The following is a 17427-nucleotide window of genomic DNA, read 5'->3' as shown; positions in this document are numbered from 1 at the left end:
CTCTGTCTCAAAAACAACAACAAAAAAAGAATATATGATTTGCAATACTTTTCAGTTTGTTTGAAATGTTTCTTTACAATAAATTTTTTACAAATTAAAGCTAATATTTTCATTGCAAGCAAATCAAACATTAACAGTAAATATAAGTACAGTTAACGCATTGTGCGAAGGAGACTTCCAGGGGGTCGCACTCTGCAGGTCCTCTAGAGCAGACAGCTTTTAGCCCATCATGTTGTGTGGTTCTTGAGGCTCTGAGGTAGGTGGCCTCCCACTTCACAGAGAGGAAAACTGAGGCTTGAAGAGGGTAAGTGGTTTGTCTAAGGGCACGGTGTAGGTAAGTGGCAGCCCTGGGATTGGGTCTCTGGGGTCTGGGTTGTCCCTTGCCCCAGGCCCTCTTCCCTGTCGGACGTTGCCAGGGCCATCTGCCTGGCCTGGACGAGCTTCAGTGTCCCCAGCAATCCCACTGAGTGCTTTCTGACAAGTCACCAGGCATTTGTGGGGCCCCCACAGGAGCCTGACTTTGTCCCGGGCACTGGGGCTGTGGCTGGGGTGCAATCCCTTTCCCCATAGGCTGATTGGGGAACCGACATTGACAGCCTCTGGTGGCCTGCAGGTACTGGGGTCCCAAGAAGGTGCATTCTGGTTTTGGGCTTTGGGGGTGGGCTGGCCTGGACCAGCCCTGCTGGCACTGTGGGTGTCTGTGGACAGCCCTCCCACACCCCTTGCCTGGCTCACGCCCCCTGCACATGCAGTGTCAAGTCTGCCAGAAGATGCATCCGGACTCCTCCCAGACCAAAACCAAAACTTCGAATCAACGAACCTCACAACAAACCATTTTCCAGTGGACTGGAGGGGTGACACCCCCCCACATCCAAGGAACCCAGTTTGCTCCCTATCCCCAATCCCATCCCGCTGGCCAGGGGAGCTGCTCCCTGGGGGTGCTGTTTCTCTGGCTCTTCAGGAAGCCATTTGCAATGAGCAGGGCAACAGCCTCTCCAAGATGCCAGTGTCTTAATCTCTGGAACCCGTGAACGTGTCACCCTCCAGGGCGAAGGGGAGTTAAGGCTGCCCTTGGAATCACAGGTGCTAATCAGCTGGCCTTCCAATACGCGGGCTCTGTGTAGCAGGGTGGCCCGATCAGCCCTTATAGGAGAGAGCCTTTGCGAGCTGTGGTTGGAGCCATGTGAGCACAGAGGACAGAGGGGTGGAGATGAGCGGGGCCACCAGCCGCGTGATGCAGGTGGCCTGGAGAAGCTGCACAAGGCAAGGAAGGGGTCCTCCCCTAGAGCCCCCAGAAGGAGCCCATCTTGCCCACACTGGCATTTACCTGCTGAGACTGGTGTTGGACTTCAGAGCCACAGAGCTATCATCCGTTTGTATTGTTTTGATAATTTGTTTGGTAATTTGTTAAAGCAGCGATAGGAAAGAATACATCTTTGTTGGCAAAGTGATTTTCTTTTTCTTTCTTTCTTTTTTTTTTTTTTAGAGACAGGGTCTCACGCCATTGCCCAGGCTGGAGTGCAGTGGTGTGAGCATGGCTTACTGCAGTCTTGACCTCCTGGGCTCGAGCAGTCCTCCCGCCTGAGCCTCCCAGGTAGTTGGGACTATAGATGGATGCCACCACAACTGGCTATTTTTTGTAGAGATGGGGCCTCCCTATATTGCCTAGGCTGGTCTTGAGCTCTTAGGCTCAAGCTATCCTCCCACTTTTGCCTCCCAAAGTACTGAGATTACAGGCAAGTTACTGCTCCCGGCCTCAGAGTGCTTCTCTCATCCAGCTAAGGAGCTGGGACACAGCCGTCTGGTGGCAGCTCAGGAGGAGTTGCAGCCTTCTTGGCTCCAGGACAAGGCAGAAAAAGGTCTGAGGTGCAAACCTGCCCTGCCGCTATGTGGGAAGCTATTATCTGCTTATCAGCTCTGGGGCCTGCGGTTGGTCCCAGGAAGCACCCAAGGGGAGCAGGGGGCTATCGAGAAAGGTCCTGGCGAGAGGACAGCGGCAGCCCCACCCCCAAACTAACCCTCTAGTGCCAATAGCTTCTTCCTCCTCACCTAGCCTAGCTTGAAATTTATGTTCATTTTACTTTTTAAGGGAGAAGGCAGGTCAGCAGGGTTGGTGGCCTTTTTCAGACAAGGCCTCCTGACCCCTGGCAGATGTCCTGGGGTCCCCAGATGGACCTCAGTGCGTCTGTGTGGCCCAGAGTGTGTGTAGGGATTCTGTGTATTTTCTTTTCTGGCAGGTGGATCCATTTTTCCAGGTGTCTCAAAGGGGTCTGTGGTCTCCCAAATCAAAAACCAACTGAATTCCTTCATTTGTATTTGAAGTCTCTTTTATGCTGGACTCTTGAAGGCTGGGGTTCAATGCTGAACACCCACACAAAGGCTGCCCTTGGGGGTGTTAATTTAGGACAGGAAGGAGGGGGTTGCCATTCACATCCATACATAACAGGCCCAGAGTCAGGGTGGTGCCCAGGGAACCCAGCCCATCCCGAGGGGTGCAGACAAGATTTTGTGGTGAGTGAGCTGAGAGCTCTGGGCCTAGTGGGTGCCCATGAGGCCAGGCTGGTCCGGAGAGGTTGCTCTGGGCTGTGGGACCTGCAGGGGCAGAGGCCTGTGCTGTGGGGTTTCCTGGAAGCTTTGGGGAGCGGGGAGGAGGCTGTGGGGGCTGAAGCAGGGGAGGGGAGTGAGGGTGGTGAGTCAGGCCTTCTCTTGGGAGCCTTGAATTTGAACTTCATGCCAAGCATGTTCAGAAGTCCTTGCAGAGATTCAAGCTGGGGTGTGTGGTGCAGGTGATAAGATCATTCTGGCTGCTCTAAGAAAGGTGAGGAACGGGGTGGGTGCCGAGGGGGTGCTCGGAGCCTGGAGACTCCCTAGAGGATTTTTACAGATCATCCAGGCAGGAAGTGCAGCAAACTCCACTCCGGCGAAGACTTCCGTGTCTTCGAGCTCCATCCGGTGCACGCACCTGGGTAACGAGCGGGAGAGGAACTAGGCCTCGCAGGTTTAGAATTCAATCAGATTTTCCCCACCACCTCCTCATCAAAGCCCCACCAAGTCTCCATTTACACAGCTCCTAGGACGGGGCTCTCACTGTTTCCCGTGGCAGAAATTCATTGCTGGGAACCTGCCTCCTTCCCGTGGATCGCTTGTGGCCCTGTTTGAAGTTCTTCTAAAACCTGCCTGGAAGTTAAGAAAAAAGTAAAAATAAAAAATACCGAGGCCCGGGCCCCACCCTCGGCTTAGGCCAGAGTCCCTGCGTGTGAGTGTGAGTATGTATGCCTGTGTGCCTGCCCCTTCGAATCGCTCGTTCCCCTCTGCCCCCCACCCCTGTGATGGGCTGGAGCCCTGCCGTGGGGCCACACAAGTTGAATCTCGGCAGCCTTGTGTGTGCCGGGGCGGGGGCACATGCTCTGGCACGCTACCCCACGCGAAGCTCGCTTTCCTGCCCACCAGCCCCCTTTCTCGGGGCTTCACGTGCTCTTCAGATGGTGCAGTTTGGGGTTGAGAAATTGGGTCCCTGCACTTCCTTCTCCCCACCCACGTTTGGACCCAGCTCCCTGGTAAGCAGCCGCCTTTACCAGATGACCCGTGGGGGCGGGAGCGGAGCCTGAGCACCAGTCCTGACTTGTCTGCGGCCCAGGCAGGGGGTTGAGGAGGTGGGTGAATCCTCGGTGCTGGCATCTGGGCTGTCTCCTGCTCACGTTCTGTTGCTTTGGGGCGGGTGGGGCAGGCTTGGAGGGACGGGAGCTGGGAGTCTCTCTTTTGTTTCCTTTCCTTGCTTTCCTGCTAATAAGTCCTAAGGATACACCGGAGCTCCGGCCACTTTCTGCTGGGACAGCCATCATCAAAGAGCCCTGGAAGTACAGAGCAGGGTCTGGGATTCTTGGTGGCAGGGCCAGTGCCCACGCCTCACTCGCACACCACAACTAGCTTCATGAGCTGTGCTCAGCCTTGGTCTGTTTGGCCTTGGGTTTGAACTAAGTTATGCCAAATGTGGTGGCTTTGCTTTAAGACAGGGTTGGGGAAAGTAGCACTCAGGCCACTCCTTGCCCCTCCTGTGCTCATGACAGACATTGCTAATAGATCATGGGACTTCCTTCTGACAGAGCCTTCATGCAGCTGCAGAATCCTCCTTGACTCAGGACACCAAGGAGTCAGCAACGTCCCTGGCTCCAGCTAGCAGCTTCACCTGGCACTTCCTTGAGCTGAGGGGATGTTCCTTCTCCTCCGCCCTGCCTTCTGCCTCCCCATAAGGAAGAGGGAGGAGAGTCGTGGAGGGGCGTGGCTACCTGTGGCCCTGGACATTGAGGCAGCCACGGAGGCCATCTTAGGTTTCTACTTGGCGTCTGTGTGTTCTCGAGGGCAGGCTGTAGAGTCCAGCTGTTTGGGCTCTTCCCTGATGGTTCCTTGACCTTGACCTTCTCATGTTGAGGACACCCTGGCCCTGGGGAGGTCCCTGCTGCACCAGAGCTGGTTCTCTCTCTCCCAGCCCTGCTACTCCCACACTGAGGGTGGGGACCAGGGGCCTCCGGGCTCTCCCTGGCTGCCTCCATCCACTCTGAGCAGCCCCTTGCAACCTTGAGCTTTGGGGGCTGGTTCCAGCCATGCTGATCTTCCCTCCGCCCCCACAGTCTGCTGACCCAGGCCCAGCTTTCTCATTCCTTGTGGGGCTCAGTGCCTGCTTCGGATCCTCTGTCTGGTGCTGCTCCAGTGGCCTCAGGCATGGACAGCTCCTCGTCCCCGCTGCTGGGCATCCTCATCCAGGAATGCCTCGCCCTTGGATGCCTCCCCACCCTCCTACCTCACTTCCTCTTGGTTCTTATCCGCACATCACCTCCTCAGAAGAACGCCTGCTGGCGCCCCCTGCAGCATGCCCACTCGCTGCAGCCTCTCCTGCCTTGTTTTCCTCTGTAGCCCTCATCTCCATGTAAGTCATGTGCACTCACTTATCTGTGACCCGCCTCTCATTCTGGAAAAGCCCCTGAGTGGCAGGCCTTTTCTGCCTTACACCCGGGACTCATCTCATGCCTGTACACTAGGAAGCAGCCCCTAGCAATGGCTGAACGAATGAGTGACTCCACCAGGCGCGCAGGCCGTGAGGGCAGGGCACCCAGGGGCAAGCGCTGCCACCCCACAGCCTGGAGGCCACCTGCCCCGCCCCAGCCTTCACAGAGGTCACTTCACAGAGAGTCTCGAGTGTCTCCTCAGGACCAGGTCTAAACACACGTGATTCGGTTATAATCAATTAAATGTAATTTCCTCATTGGTGTGCAGATCTTTCCACATTGCTTTTCTGAACTATAGATAAATTTTATATCTATATAAATAGATACATTCAAAAATGGCATTTTGGGAGGCCAAGGCGGGCGGATCACCTGAGGTCAGGAGTTTGTGACCAGCCTGGCCAACATAGTGAAACCCCGTCTCTACTAAATATACAAAAATTAGCCGGGCATGGTGATGACTGCCTATAGTCCCAGCTACTTGGGAGGCTGAGGCAGGAGAATCGCTTGAATCCAGGAGGCAGAGGTTGCAGTGAGCCAAGATTGCACCACTGTACTCCAGCCTGGTCAACAGAGCAAGACTCTGTCTCAAAAAAAAAAAAAAAAATTGCTGATGAAAACAAAAGCAGCCTGCTTTTCAGTCCCCAGCAGGGAGCACAGTGCTCCTGTCTCAGCCGAGCCTTGGAGGCCGGTTCCTGACTCCTTCTGTACTCTCCATGCTGTTCTCCCCTCTCCTGCCTCCTTCCTCCTCAACACTCTTCTTTCTCCTTCTTTCTGCTTTCCGCTCTCGCTCGCTGTCTCTAGCCGATTTCGTTCCAGAATTGTTCTCAGTCATGGGGTAGCTAAGGCGGCTGCACACTGAAGATTTCCAGGACCAACAGAATGTCCAGTCTGTGTCTGAGGCGGTGTCCTAATTGGCAGTGTGTGGTCTATGGGAGGCTAGCTTACTGCACCACTCCTGTCCCACCAATTTTACAGATGAGGAAAGTGAGGCTCAGGGAAGGGAGTTCAGTGATGCCCTTCTTATCTTACCATTTCTCATTATCCTAGAAATCATGCAGATAGAATTCTTGTGAATCAGAGAAAAGTCAAAAATTGAGTGATGTTCCACTCTTTGATATATACCCTAATGGCATGTAGTGGGTGTGGAGGAAACACCATGCATTCAAATAGTTAACAGGTGTATGTGTGTGAATGGAGAATGTGTGTAGTTTAGTTTTAAATTTCCCTAACAAGTGGGCTACAAGAAGAATAAAATGTGAAACTGAAATGAACACTCAAGGTTACCCCAGGAGGTATAGGAGCTCTCTTCATTTTGCAAACCAGGAGTCCAAGATCTAGGAGAGCTGGGGTTGGACTCCATAGCTGGAGCAGTCCCCAGGACCTGGTCTTGACTCACAGGTTAGACTCCACTCAGAGGCTGACTGTGCTCCAGGGTCTGCACCTCTAAGGGTGACACCTGAGCTCAAGCTGACCACCATTTTCTATGATCACATTTCTATGTGGGATGAGCCTTCACAGGGCGGCCAGTTGGGATGGGTTGAGGGTTGGCTGCAGATATCAGAAACCCAAGTCAAATGTGCTTCAACCAGTACAAAATTCATCAGCCCACAGAGCCAAGGTTGGGTGGACATTAGGGTTGGTGGATCCAGGAGCTCAACAGTGTCCTCCAAGCCCCAGCTCCTTCTGCCCCCACCCCACCATCTTCAGTGCTGCTTCCTCTCAAGGCCACAGCTGCAGTTGGCCATGGGGACAGCCAGGGGGACTTCATTATTTTTTGCTCCCTGGCAGTAGGAGGAAGAGAATGAATGTCTCCCCATGGGTCTTTCTTAGGAACGGGGGAAATGTTTCCGGAAGTCCCAATCTCTTTCAGTTTGTGCCGGGTCACTTGCCCTTCCCTGAACCACTTCCTGACTCCTGGACAGGATGTGCACTGATGGGGATCCAATAGTGACTTTACAAAACCTCTTTGAGGAGGTGACATTGGAACCAAGGCTTGAGCCAGACACAACAAAGATTGCAGGAAGGGGCATTGCAGGTCGAGGAAACGGCGCACGCAAAGGCCCTGCGGTGGGAGTGAGCTTGGTGTTTGGTCAATCAGTTGTCAGAGCACACTGGACCTGTGGACCACAGGCACAGCCTGGGCCCTGCTCTGAGTATGACAGAGAGCCCCTGGGAAGTTGTAGGTGGAGGAAAGACAGGTCATGGGACTAAGAAAAAAGCAATCCCTCTGCCGTGTGGTGGAAGGAAGGTTGCAGTGTGTGTGAGAGAGAGAGAGACAGACGGACAGAAACTTCTGCAGTGTTTACAAGTGCTCAGGCCCTGACCCAAATGCTTACAAACTTACATAGTTCTGGAAAATCCCAGTGTGTAATTTTCACTGCTCAAAGAAACCTCAGGAGTGTTTTTTTTCTGAAAGGTCATCAGGTTTTGACTCTTTGCTGTCTCATTGCTTCTTGCTGGTGGTGGTGATGGGGGCCTGTCCCAGGCCTGGTCCCCGCATCCTCTTGCCCCTGCAGAGGGATAAGTGTGTTGGGGCCTCACACGTCGAGGTCGTTCGTAAGCAGATCTCTGAGCAGGGCCCCTGCAGTGGCACTGTGGGAGGTGGATGGGGTTTGATTCCCTTATGGAATCCAGGCAGATGTCAGCATTTAAACAACACACGTGTATAAAAGAAACCAGTGTCCGCAGAAGGATCCAGAAAGTATTATGGGATAAGAGTGCGTGAGAGAGGAATGGGGGCACTGGCACCTCCCTTAGTAGGGCGTTTGCTGGGGGTAGAAATGAGTTTTAAGGCAGTTAGACCCTTGGACTGGCTTTTGGATCAGGAAATTTACCCCTCAGCCATCTGTGCGTGGTTGCTGTGTACATCACCGCCTAAGATGGAGGGAACTTTGGATGTGTGTATGTTTCGTTCTCCTCACTGGGCTCTGCTTCTTCACTTCCTTGTCAACGCAGAGAACAGCAGCAGTGACCAGAGGCAGGCCTGTAAGAAGCACGAGCTGTATGTCAGCTTCCGAGACCTGGGCTGGCAGGTAAGGGGCTGGCTGGGTCTGTCTTGGGCATGGGGCCTCTGGCGTGGGCTCCCACGAGGCAGCGGGTCTGTGCTTGGTCCTGTTTCTCATCTCTGCCAGTTAAGACTCCGGTATCAAGTGGCCTCGCTACGGAAGGGAACTTGGGCAAAGGATACAGGGAGGCCTCATGAAATCCAAGAGCAGAAATGTGTTTGAGACTTGAACTCGAACCAGGAACCCAAACACTTTGAACTCTGAACCCCATTCTGCGCATGCACCTCATTCCCATCCATTGGCTGGCTGCTTCTCAAGATGATGCCGGGCTGTGTGTTTGAATCCAGATACCTGGGGAGCCATCTCCCCCTCTGCCCTCTGTCCTCATCCCATTCCCATTCCCATTCCCATGGGAGGGACGGATCTGCCCAACTTGGTTCAGGCCATTGTTTCTGGACCAGTCAACTGTTTAGGGATGTGGCCATGTTACTGGCACATGGCTGCCCCCTCTGGAGCCATTTGCATGGAGTGAGGCAAAAGGCAGGGGATGAATCCTAGGAGAGGAGTGAGGGTCATGTGATCCACCATGTGTCTGCTGTGAGCTCTGGTGTGATTCTCATTCAGCAATCGTGCAGCTTCTGCAGCATTCTGGGCCCTGTTCTGGTATCGGATTGGAGACGCAGCATTGAACATTGCAAAGTATCTGCCCCGTGGGGCTCAAATATCCCTGGAGAGGGTATTGTCATGAGGTCGTCAGGGCAACTGGTGGCATTCTACCCTCAGGGAGCTTGTAGTTCAGTGGGAGAGTCCAGAATCTTCCCTGGGGATTATGCCCCGACACACGCAGGGCGTGCACACACACAGGCAGCTCTGAGCCCTCCTGTGAGCCTGCCCTCGGGACTGGTGACCACATCCACCTGCTGCTGGGACAGAACCCAAACTCCAGGGGCCTCTGCTGGAAGATTCCATACGCTTAAGCCTCACTGAGGAGTGTATTGATTATTGGGCAATGTTTATGTGCCACGCAGACCCTAGAGGCAGGTATGGCACATGGATCCCTTCCTGACCAGTGTACATACCTGTCTACACTGTCACTGAATTCTCATCCTGAGCCAGCATGGGTGATGCCATTAGGAGTTATTAGCCTCTCTGGCGGGTGGGCACACCAAGGCGTGGAGGTTGGTTTAAGGTGAACTGCCGTGTATGACCACCTAGTGGCGGGTAGAGCTGATGATTGCCTCACACCAGAGGCTCCTTGCTGTGCCACCTTCTGTCCAGAAGACACAGCCATGCATGTCCGTTTCACGATCAGCCAAGCTCTGTGGGGTTTTCCTTCATGTTTATTTTATGGTTTTTTTTTTTTTTTTTTTAGAAATGGGGTCTTGCTCTGTCACCCAGGCTGGGGTGCAGTGGTGTGATGATAGCTCACTGCAGCTTTGAGCTGTCTTCCCACTCAGTCTCCCAAGTAGCTTGGACTGTAGGCCAAGACTATAGAATGGCCCTCCTTTCCATTCTTGTGGGACCATGAGAGGCCACCCACTTTTCCAGCCCCTGCTGGGCCCCCTGCCGCTCAGAAGGCATGATCTGAGCCTTCAACCTCAGGTCGTGAGCCTGGCGTGGTGGCTTCTGGCCAGCATGGGGGTTGGGATGATGTGGCTCAGGCCTTCCGCATAGTTTCCCACACTCTCTTCTCCTCTTCAGGACTGGATCATCGCGCCTGAAGGCTACGCCGCCTACTACTGTGAGGGGGAGTGTGCCTTCCCCCTGAACTCCTACATGAACGCTACCAACCACGCCATCGTGCAGACACTGGTGGGTGTCACGCCATCTTGGGGTGTGGTTACCTGGGCCGGGCAGGCTGTGGGGCCACCGGATCCTGCTGCCTCCAAGCTGGGGCCTGAGTAGACATCAGCCCATTGCCGTGTCATGACTTCCAGGGGCTCCTTGCCCCATTAAAAAAAAAAAAAAAAAAAGCAAAAATTGTATTTTATGACTGGTTTGCTATAAAGAGGAGTATAATCTTTGACCCTGAAGTTCATTTATTTCTCCTAATTTTAAAAGTAACTAAAAGTTTTATGGGCTCCTTTGAGGATGCTTGTAGTATTGTGGGTGCTGGTTACTGTGCCTAACAGGGCACTGGGCCCTGCTTCATTTTCCTGTAGAGGAAACAGGTAAACAGATGAGAAATTTCAGCGAGGGGCAGACTGATCAGAAGCTGGCCAGCAGAATAATGGGATGGAGAGATGAGTGGGGACCCACGGAGCCATTTCGAGTTAAATTTCAGTGGGGTCACTGGGAAGATTCTGTGTGATAATGAGATGAACATGCCCAGCACGTGGTGACACTCAGTAGATGTTATTCCTGCTCTGCCAACAGCAACCATAGTGATAAGAGCTATAGGGATCGTGTTCTTTTGCTTAGAATCCAAGGTTCAAGGACCTTGGTTATGTAGCTCCCTGCCATGAACATCATCTGAACCTTTCCCGCCAACTCATCATCCACCCTGCCTTGAATGCTTCTAGTGACAGAGAGCTCACTACTGGGACTACTCCCTCCTTTCATTTAGTAATCTGCCTCCTTTTCTTGCCCCTGTCCTCTGTATTAAATCCTGGAGAAAAATCTCATCTATCCCTTTCATTTGGTTCTGCTCTTTGAGGGCAAGGGTTTTTGTTTCTTTGCTTTTTTAAGTATTGATTTTCCAAAGCCCTCTCTCCCCTCCTCAATTGCAAACTCCAAAGCCCGACTTGGGATTGAAGGTCCTTAGGCTGGAAAGGGAAGAGTCCTCCCCAACGTGTTCCTTGGCCTGGATGTGCTGTGCTGTGCCAGTATGCCCTAGAAGGTGCCAGGCATGTCTCCCCAGCCGCCAGGTTCACATCTCTATCCTTCTCCAACCGCTGCCTTCATGGCCCAGGGAACAGGAGTGCCATCGTCCTGTGTGCACCTACTTCCATCAGTATTTCACCAGAGATCTGCAGGATCAAAGTGAATTCTCCAGGGACTGTGAAATGATGCGATTGTGTTCACGTTTAAAAGGGGGCGACTGTCTTCTAGAGAGTTCTCATGAAATGCTTCTAGAGGAAATGAGCTGATGGCTGGAATTTACTTTAAAATCATTCAAGGTGGAGCAGGTAGGGAAGGGTATGGATGTGTAAGAGTTTGAAATTGTCCATCATAAAATGTGTAAAAAGCATGCTAGCCTATGTCAGCGGTCACAGCCTGGACACTGGGAACACAGTGCCAGTCATTGACGCTCTTGCCTGGCACCTGCAGTTGCTGGAAACCCAGAAGTTTCACATTAAAAACAACAGGACAGTGGAATCTCTGGCCTGTCTTGGACACGTGGCAGATCTGCTAATACTGAGCTCGGTCAGCTGCCGTCAGCTTAGGTTGAGTGGCGGCCTCTTCCCTTAGTTTGCCTTAGTCCCCACTATTCCCTATTGTCTTACCCCTGCTCATCAGTGGCACTCATGTGGCACCCATAGGCGTTTGAGTTTGTGTGTCCCTGGCCCACATCCTCTGTGAGGTACAGAGAAGCCCATGAGCAAGATGGAGCACTTCTGGTGGTTCCAAGTCAGGGACACTATTCAGTATTCTACAGTGCACAGGGCAGTTCCCCAACAGAGAATTACCTGGTCCTGAATGTCGGATCTGGCCCCTTCCTTCCCAGCTGCATAGTGTGAAAACCTCTATGCTTTGGTTCCCTTGTCTGCAAAACAGGGATAATCCCAGAACTGAGTTGTGCAGGTAAAGTGCTTAGAACAGGAAGTGCTTGGCTTGGGGAGTGTCACCTGTGGTCATTCATTATGCCCAGACAGGATGTTTCTTTATAGAAACGTGGAGGCCAGTTAGAAGGACTCACCGCTTCTCACCACTGCCCATGTTTTGGTGTGTGTTTCAGGTCCACTTCATCAACCCGGAAACGGTGCCCAAGCCCTGCTGTGCGCCCACACAGCTCAATGCCATCTCCGTCCTCTACTTCGATGACAGCTCCAATGTCATCCTGAAGAAATACAGAAACATGGTGGTCCGGGCCTGTGGCTGCCACTAGCCCCTCCGGGAATTCAGACCCTTTGGGGCCAAGTTTTTCTGGATCCTCCATTGCTCACCTTGGCCAGGAACCAGCAGACCAACTGCCTTTTGTGAGACCTTTCCCTCCCTATCCCCAACTTTAAAGGTGTAAGAGTATTAGGAAACGTGAGCAGCATATGGCTTTTGATCAATTTTTCATCCAATGAACAAGATCCTACAAGCTGTGCAGGCAAAACCTAGCAGGGAAAAAAAAACACGCATAAAGAAAAATGGTCGGGCCAGGTCATTGGCTGGGGAGTCTCAGCCATGCATGGACTCGTTTCCAGAGGTAATTATGAGGGCCCGCCAGCCAGGCCACCCAGCCGTGGGAGGAAGGGGGCGTGGCAAGGGGTGGGCACATTGGTGTCTGTGCGAAAGGAAAATTGACCCGGAAGTTCCTGTAATAAATGTCACAATAAAACGAATGAATTAAAATGGTTAGGATGTTACAGATATATTTTCCTAAACAATTTATCCCCATTTCTTGGTTTATCCTGATGCATAAACAGAAGCTGTGTCATGTGGAGGGCGGGGATTCCCTACAGGTTTCATTCTGAGGCCTGCAGAGGTCCAGTGTTTACCGAGGTTTGCCCAAATCCAAGATCTAGTGGGAGGGGAAAGAGCAAATGTCTGCTCGGAGGAGGGTTGTGTGTTGACCTTTGGAGGAAAAATATGTTCTGTTGTTCAGCTGGATTTGCAGTGGCAGAAATGAAACTAGGTACGTGAAACACCCGCAGACATTTGCAATTGGCTTTTCAGCTCGCCCCAGTGGTAGTAAATCCATGTGAAATTGCAGAGGGTACAAGGACAGCAAGTAGGATGGAACTTGCAACTCGACCCTGTTGTTAAGAAGCACCAGTGGGCCAGGCGCGGTAGCTCACGCCTGTAATCCCAGCACTTTGGGAGGCTGAGATGGGTGGATCATTTGAGGTCAAGAGTTCGAGACCAGCCTGGCCAACATGGTGAAACCCCATCTCTACTAAAAATAGAAACATTAGCTGGGCATGGTGGCACGCGCCTGTAATCCCAGCTACTCTGGAGGCTGAGGCAGGAGAATCACTTGAACCCGGGAGGCGGAGGTTGCAGTGAGCGGAGATCACCCCACTGCACTCCAGCTTCGGTGACAAAGCGAGACTCCATCTCAAAAGAAAAAAAAAAAAGGAAGCACCAATGAAGCCTAGTTCTCCACAGGAGTGGGGTGAGCGGGGGTACTGCGCATCCTCCCAGTGGACCCTCTAGTCTTTGTCTGCAGCGGCATTCCAAGGCTGGGTGCTGGCAGGGGTACCCGTGGCTGTCTCTTCATTTGCAGACCCTGATCAGAAGTCTCTGCAAACAGATTTGCTCCTTGAAGTAAGGGGGAGATGGCATAATAGGAGGTCTGATGGGTGCAGGATGTGCTGGACTTACATTGCAAACAGAAGCCTTGTTGAGGGTAACATCCTAACCAAGTGTCCCGATTTGGAGGTGGCATTTCTGACATGGCTTTTGGTGTAAGCCCGCCTTGCCTTGGCTGGTGAATCCCATAAATAGTACGCAGTCAGCCTACAGCCACAAACACAAGGGCTGGGGGAGGGCTACACTGTCTACAAACGTTTTCCACATCTATAAAGGAAGCAAGGTGATCCGAGACTGTGGCCATGTGGAACCCAGTCTTGTGGGGGACTGTTTCTCTGTCTTGACTCAGACGGTTCCTGGAAACACCGGGGCTCTGTTTTTATTTTCCTTCATGTTTTTCTTCTTTAGTAGCTTGGGCTGCAGCCTCCACTCTCTAGTCACTGGGGAGAAGTATTTTTTGTTATGTTTGGTTTCATTTGCTGGCAGAGCTGGGGCTTTTTATGTGATCCCTCTTGGTGCAGGTTTTCTCACCACTTACTGACCCAACCAGCCTCTGGTTAGCATCATTTGTACATTTAAACCTGTAAATAGTTGTTACAAAGCAAAGAGATTATTTATTTCCATCCAAAGCTCTTTTGAACCCCCCACCCCTTAATCCCTCGTTCAGGATGGCGAGCTTGCTTTCCTTCAACCTGTTTGTTTTCTTATTTAAGACTATTTATTAATGGTTGGACCAATGTACTCATGGCTGTTGCGTCGAACAGTCTTTAGTGAAAATTCTGTATAAATAGACAAAATAAAAAGGGTTTGACTTTGCAATAAAAGGAGACGTTTGGTTCTGGTTCTTTGGCCTGTGTCTGTCTGTGTGTGTTGTGTTTTTCTCTCAGTTCCTGGACACTGAAGTTCTCTCACACTGCTGAGAGCGCCCAGCCTTCGCCTCCACCGTGAACGCACTGTTTAGCATTCAGGCCTTGGGGGGAAGTGGGTGCTCGTCAGTATTTGCTGCAGCTGTGTGGGGCTCTGGGCAGGAGAGATGGAACCAAACAACACATGTGAATTTGGTAGAGGCTCCACTACAAAGGTCCTTGATTGAATTACAGTGCAGCTGTCAGCAGCTGTTTCAAAGAGGCAGGGGGTAAATTAGCTGTGTTTACTGCTAACATAGTTGAAAGATTTAGTCATCCCAATAAAATAGAGGCAGCACAGAGAGAAAAAGGGCAGGAGGTGCACACCCAAAACTTTAAAGCAGTGCCGGCCCCAGAGCTGACACTGTCCAGTGCAAATGATTGGGGCAGTTGGGAGCAGCTGCTGGAGCGCGGCTGTGGATGTGGACGGCCCCCAGCAGGCCTGGCGAAGGTGCCTCGCCGAGCATGGAGCAGCACTCGGCCGTGTAGCGTGGAGCAGCATTTTGGACGCCTTTCCACTTTGAAGTGCACACTCAGGTCACCTGATGTCTGTTGTTGGAATCCCAGCCTAATACTTGGACAGGCTGCCCATTCTTCCCCTATAGCCCGAAATAAAGCGGCTGCTCCTCACAGGTCCCAGCCCTTGTGATTTCCAGACCCTCCTGCCATTGTCCAGATGAGCAATTCAGCGTTTGCTCTATTTTCCAGGCTGAAGACCAGAGCCACACACCAGAGGTCCAGGTGCGGCCTCCACGTGGGTCTTACTCACCGGCATGGTGTTATCCGTGTGTTAAAATGTGCATTCATTGCCAACATGTTTTTGAGTATCAGAAGATGCGGGTGAATAAAAACTCCCCAAATCTGGCTTCTCTTGAGAATCAGCAGGCCTGGCCACTCTGGGCCCCACACACATGTGGCTGCTCTGGGTAGCTGCAGAGGGACAGCTGGTGCCCAGTCTCCACTGCTCCCTATCGCGTCTTTTACAAAAGGGTGAATGTCAGTTGCTGTTTTTAAAATCGTAGATGCCTATTTATGCATTTGCATCCATGTCCCTAATGTCCCTATTAAGAGCAGGAAACTAGAGGCTAGCCTGGGAGAGCCGGGCACTTTGGAAAGGACAAACATTATTTTGTCACCGCTGTCCCACTTTCCTGTTTGGCCCCTGGGCAGGCCCTGCAGGCATGTGCGTCTGTGGCTGTAGCACCACAAATGGCCTCACCTTTCCTCTTTACCTTCCATCCTCCTGGTTTCCACCTCTCTTGCTCATTTCCCCCCGGAGCATTTTCTTGTTGCCTCTCTTCTCAGTCCCGCTCACTGTCAGGCACAGAGAGGTGAAGGAATTTATTCAAAGTCCCCCAGCTAATAGTTACTGGAACTGAAATTTGAACCTCAAAACCTGGGCTCAACCCCAGGCTTTCCTGAGCTGGAATCTCCCAGGACTGCTGGGAAAACGTGGGGATTCCTGGCTGGCAGTTCTGAGCCTCCCAATGTCCGTCCCCAGTCCTGTGTGTCAGGCCCTGACGACTGAGTCGCTGGACCATTGCTCAGGGCTCGGCCTCCCTCCTGCTTCCAAACTGCCTGAGGGCCTTCCTCAGTGTGCACTGATGCTGAGCTTTAGCTTCCCTGGTGGGTGGGGCTCATGGCCAGCCTGCTGTACTGTGGACGCTGCACATGAGTAGTCCTTTCCCTCTGTCTTCTCCTCCATCTCCTGGTGACAACAGTGTATGGACTATGCTGGGTGGCTGGGAGGGTTAGCAGTGGTCCCCGGGGCCATCTATAGAGTGGATTCTCACTGGCATGTTTTGAGTCCTGCCCTCTGTTCAGATCTTTTGGAGACACTGAGCATGTGAGTTTTCTGGGGCTGCCATAAGAAATCACTACCAACTGCTGGCTTAAAACAGCACAGATTCGTTCTTGTGGCTCTGGAGGGCAGCCATCCAAAACCCAGGTGTCAGCAGAGCTGTGTTCCCTCTGGAGACTCTCAGGGAGGACCCTTCCCAGCCTCTTCCAGCCTCTAGTGGCTCCAGGTGTTCCTGGGCTGGTGACTACATCATCCCAATTTCTGCCTCTGTCTACACATGGCACATGGCCGCCTCCATCACTCCTCTGTATGCTCTTTCTTTCTTTCCTTCCTTCCTTCCTTCCTTCCTTCCTTCCTTCCTTCCTCTCTCTCTCTCTTTCTTTCTTTCCTTCGACAGAGTCTTTCTCTGTCACCCAGGCTGGAGAGAAGTGGCACAATCTTGGCTCACTGCAAGCTCCGCCTCCCGGGTTCACACCATTCTCCTGCCTCAGCCTCCTGAGTAGCTGGGACTACAGGCGCCCGCCACCTCGCCCGGCTAATTTTTTTTTTTTTTGTATTTTTAGTAGAGATGGAGTTTCATCGTGATAGCCAGGATGGTCTCGAACTCCTGACATCGTGATCTGCCCACCTCAGCCTCCCAAAGTGCTGGGATTACAGGCTTGAGCCACAGCACCTGGCCCTCTGTGTGCCTTTGATAAGGACACCTGTCATTGGATTTAGGGTCCACCCAGATAACCGAGGATGACCTCCTCTAGATCCTTAATAATACCTGTGAAGAGCCTCCCTCCAAGTAAGGCACATGCACAGGTTGGGGGTTCAGACGTGGGCATATCTTTTTTGAGGCCACCATTCAATCCATCATGAGACCCTCTCCTTTTCCCACCACAGGGTTCTTGGGCCTCTCAGAGCTTCTCCATCCAGCCTCAGTTGGTCCTTACTGTTCCTGGTTGGTGCCACCACTGTTGCCCATGCTGGGCAGAGTGAACTCTGGAGCACCCACAGCTGGAGGAGGAGCTGCGGGAGCCCAACCTCAGCTTCCCACCAGCTCCAACCCTTCTCATGTGCGCTACTGGAGGCGCTCTCCGCGAGGGGACTGGCGGATGGATGGGCGCTCCAGGCCAGGGTCCCCTATCCAGGAGCAGGTGGCCAAAAGTAAGGATGACCACGGTGGCTTGGTGCAGCCAAACTGTGATGCGATGCCCTTTCTAGGAGCAGGGTGGGCTCTGGGGACAGCACGAGCTGCTTTTTTGGCTGGAAGTGTTCATTCTTCATCTGCTTATTCACGAATTCACTGTGTGTCCACCGTGCAC

The 17427-nt window shown here is 52.5% G+C and overlaps 1 protein-coding gene across 1 annotated transcript in view; it reads left to right on the top strand.

The window, feature by feature from the left end:
• BMP7 (bone morphogenetic protein 7) overlaps positions 1-12506 on the top strand; it is a 96903-nt gene extending 84397 nt beyond the window's left edge. The window contains exons 5-7 of the mRNA XM_023231964.2: positions 7959-8035; positions 9710-9820; positions 11907-12506. Of these exons, the coding sequence (XP_023087732.1) occupies positions 7959-8035; positions 9710-9820; positions 11907-12056 (338 nt within the window). The 3' untranslated portion in view covers positions 12057-12506. The remainder of the gene's footprint in view (positions 1-7958; positions 8036-9709; positions 9821-11906) is intronic.
• Positions 12507-17427: the final 4921 nt, after the last annotated feature.

The sequence above is a fragment of the Piliocolobus tephrosceles genome, chromosome 20 (assembly GCF_002776525.5).
Source record: "Piliocolobus tephrosceles isolate RC106 chromosome 20, ASM277652v3, whole genome shotgun sequence".
Classification (NCBI taxonomy): Eukaryota; Metazoa; Chordata; class Mammalia; order Primates; family Cercopithecidae; genus Piliocolobus; species Piliocolobus tephrosceles.
The sequence above is the reverse complement of the archived record's forward strand: the minus strand, read 5'-3'. Positions and strand labels throughout refer to the sequence as shown.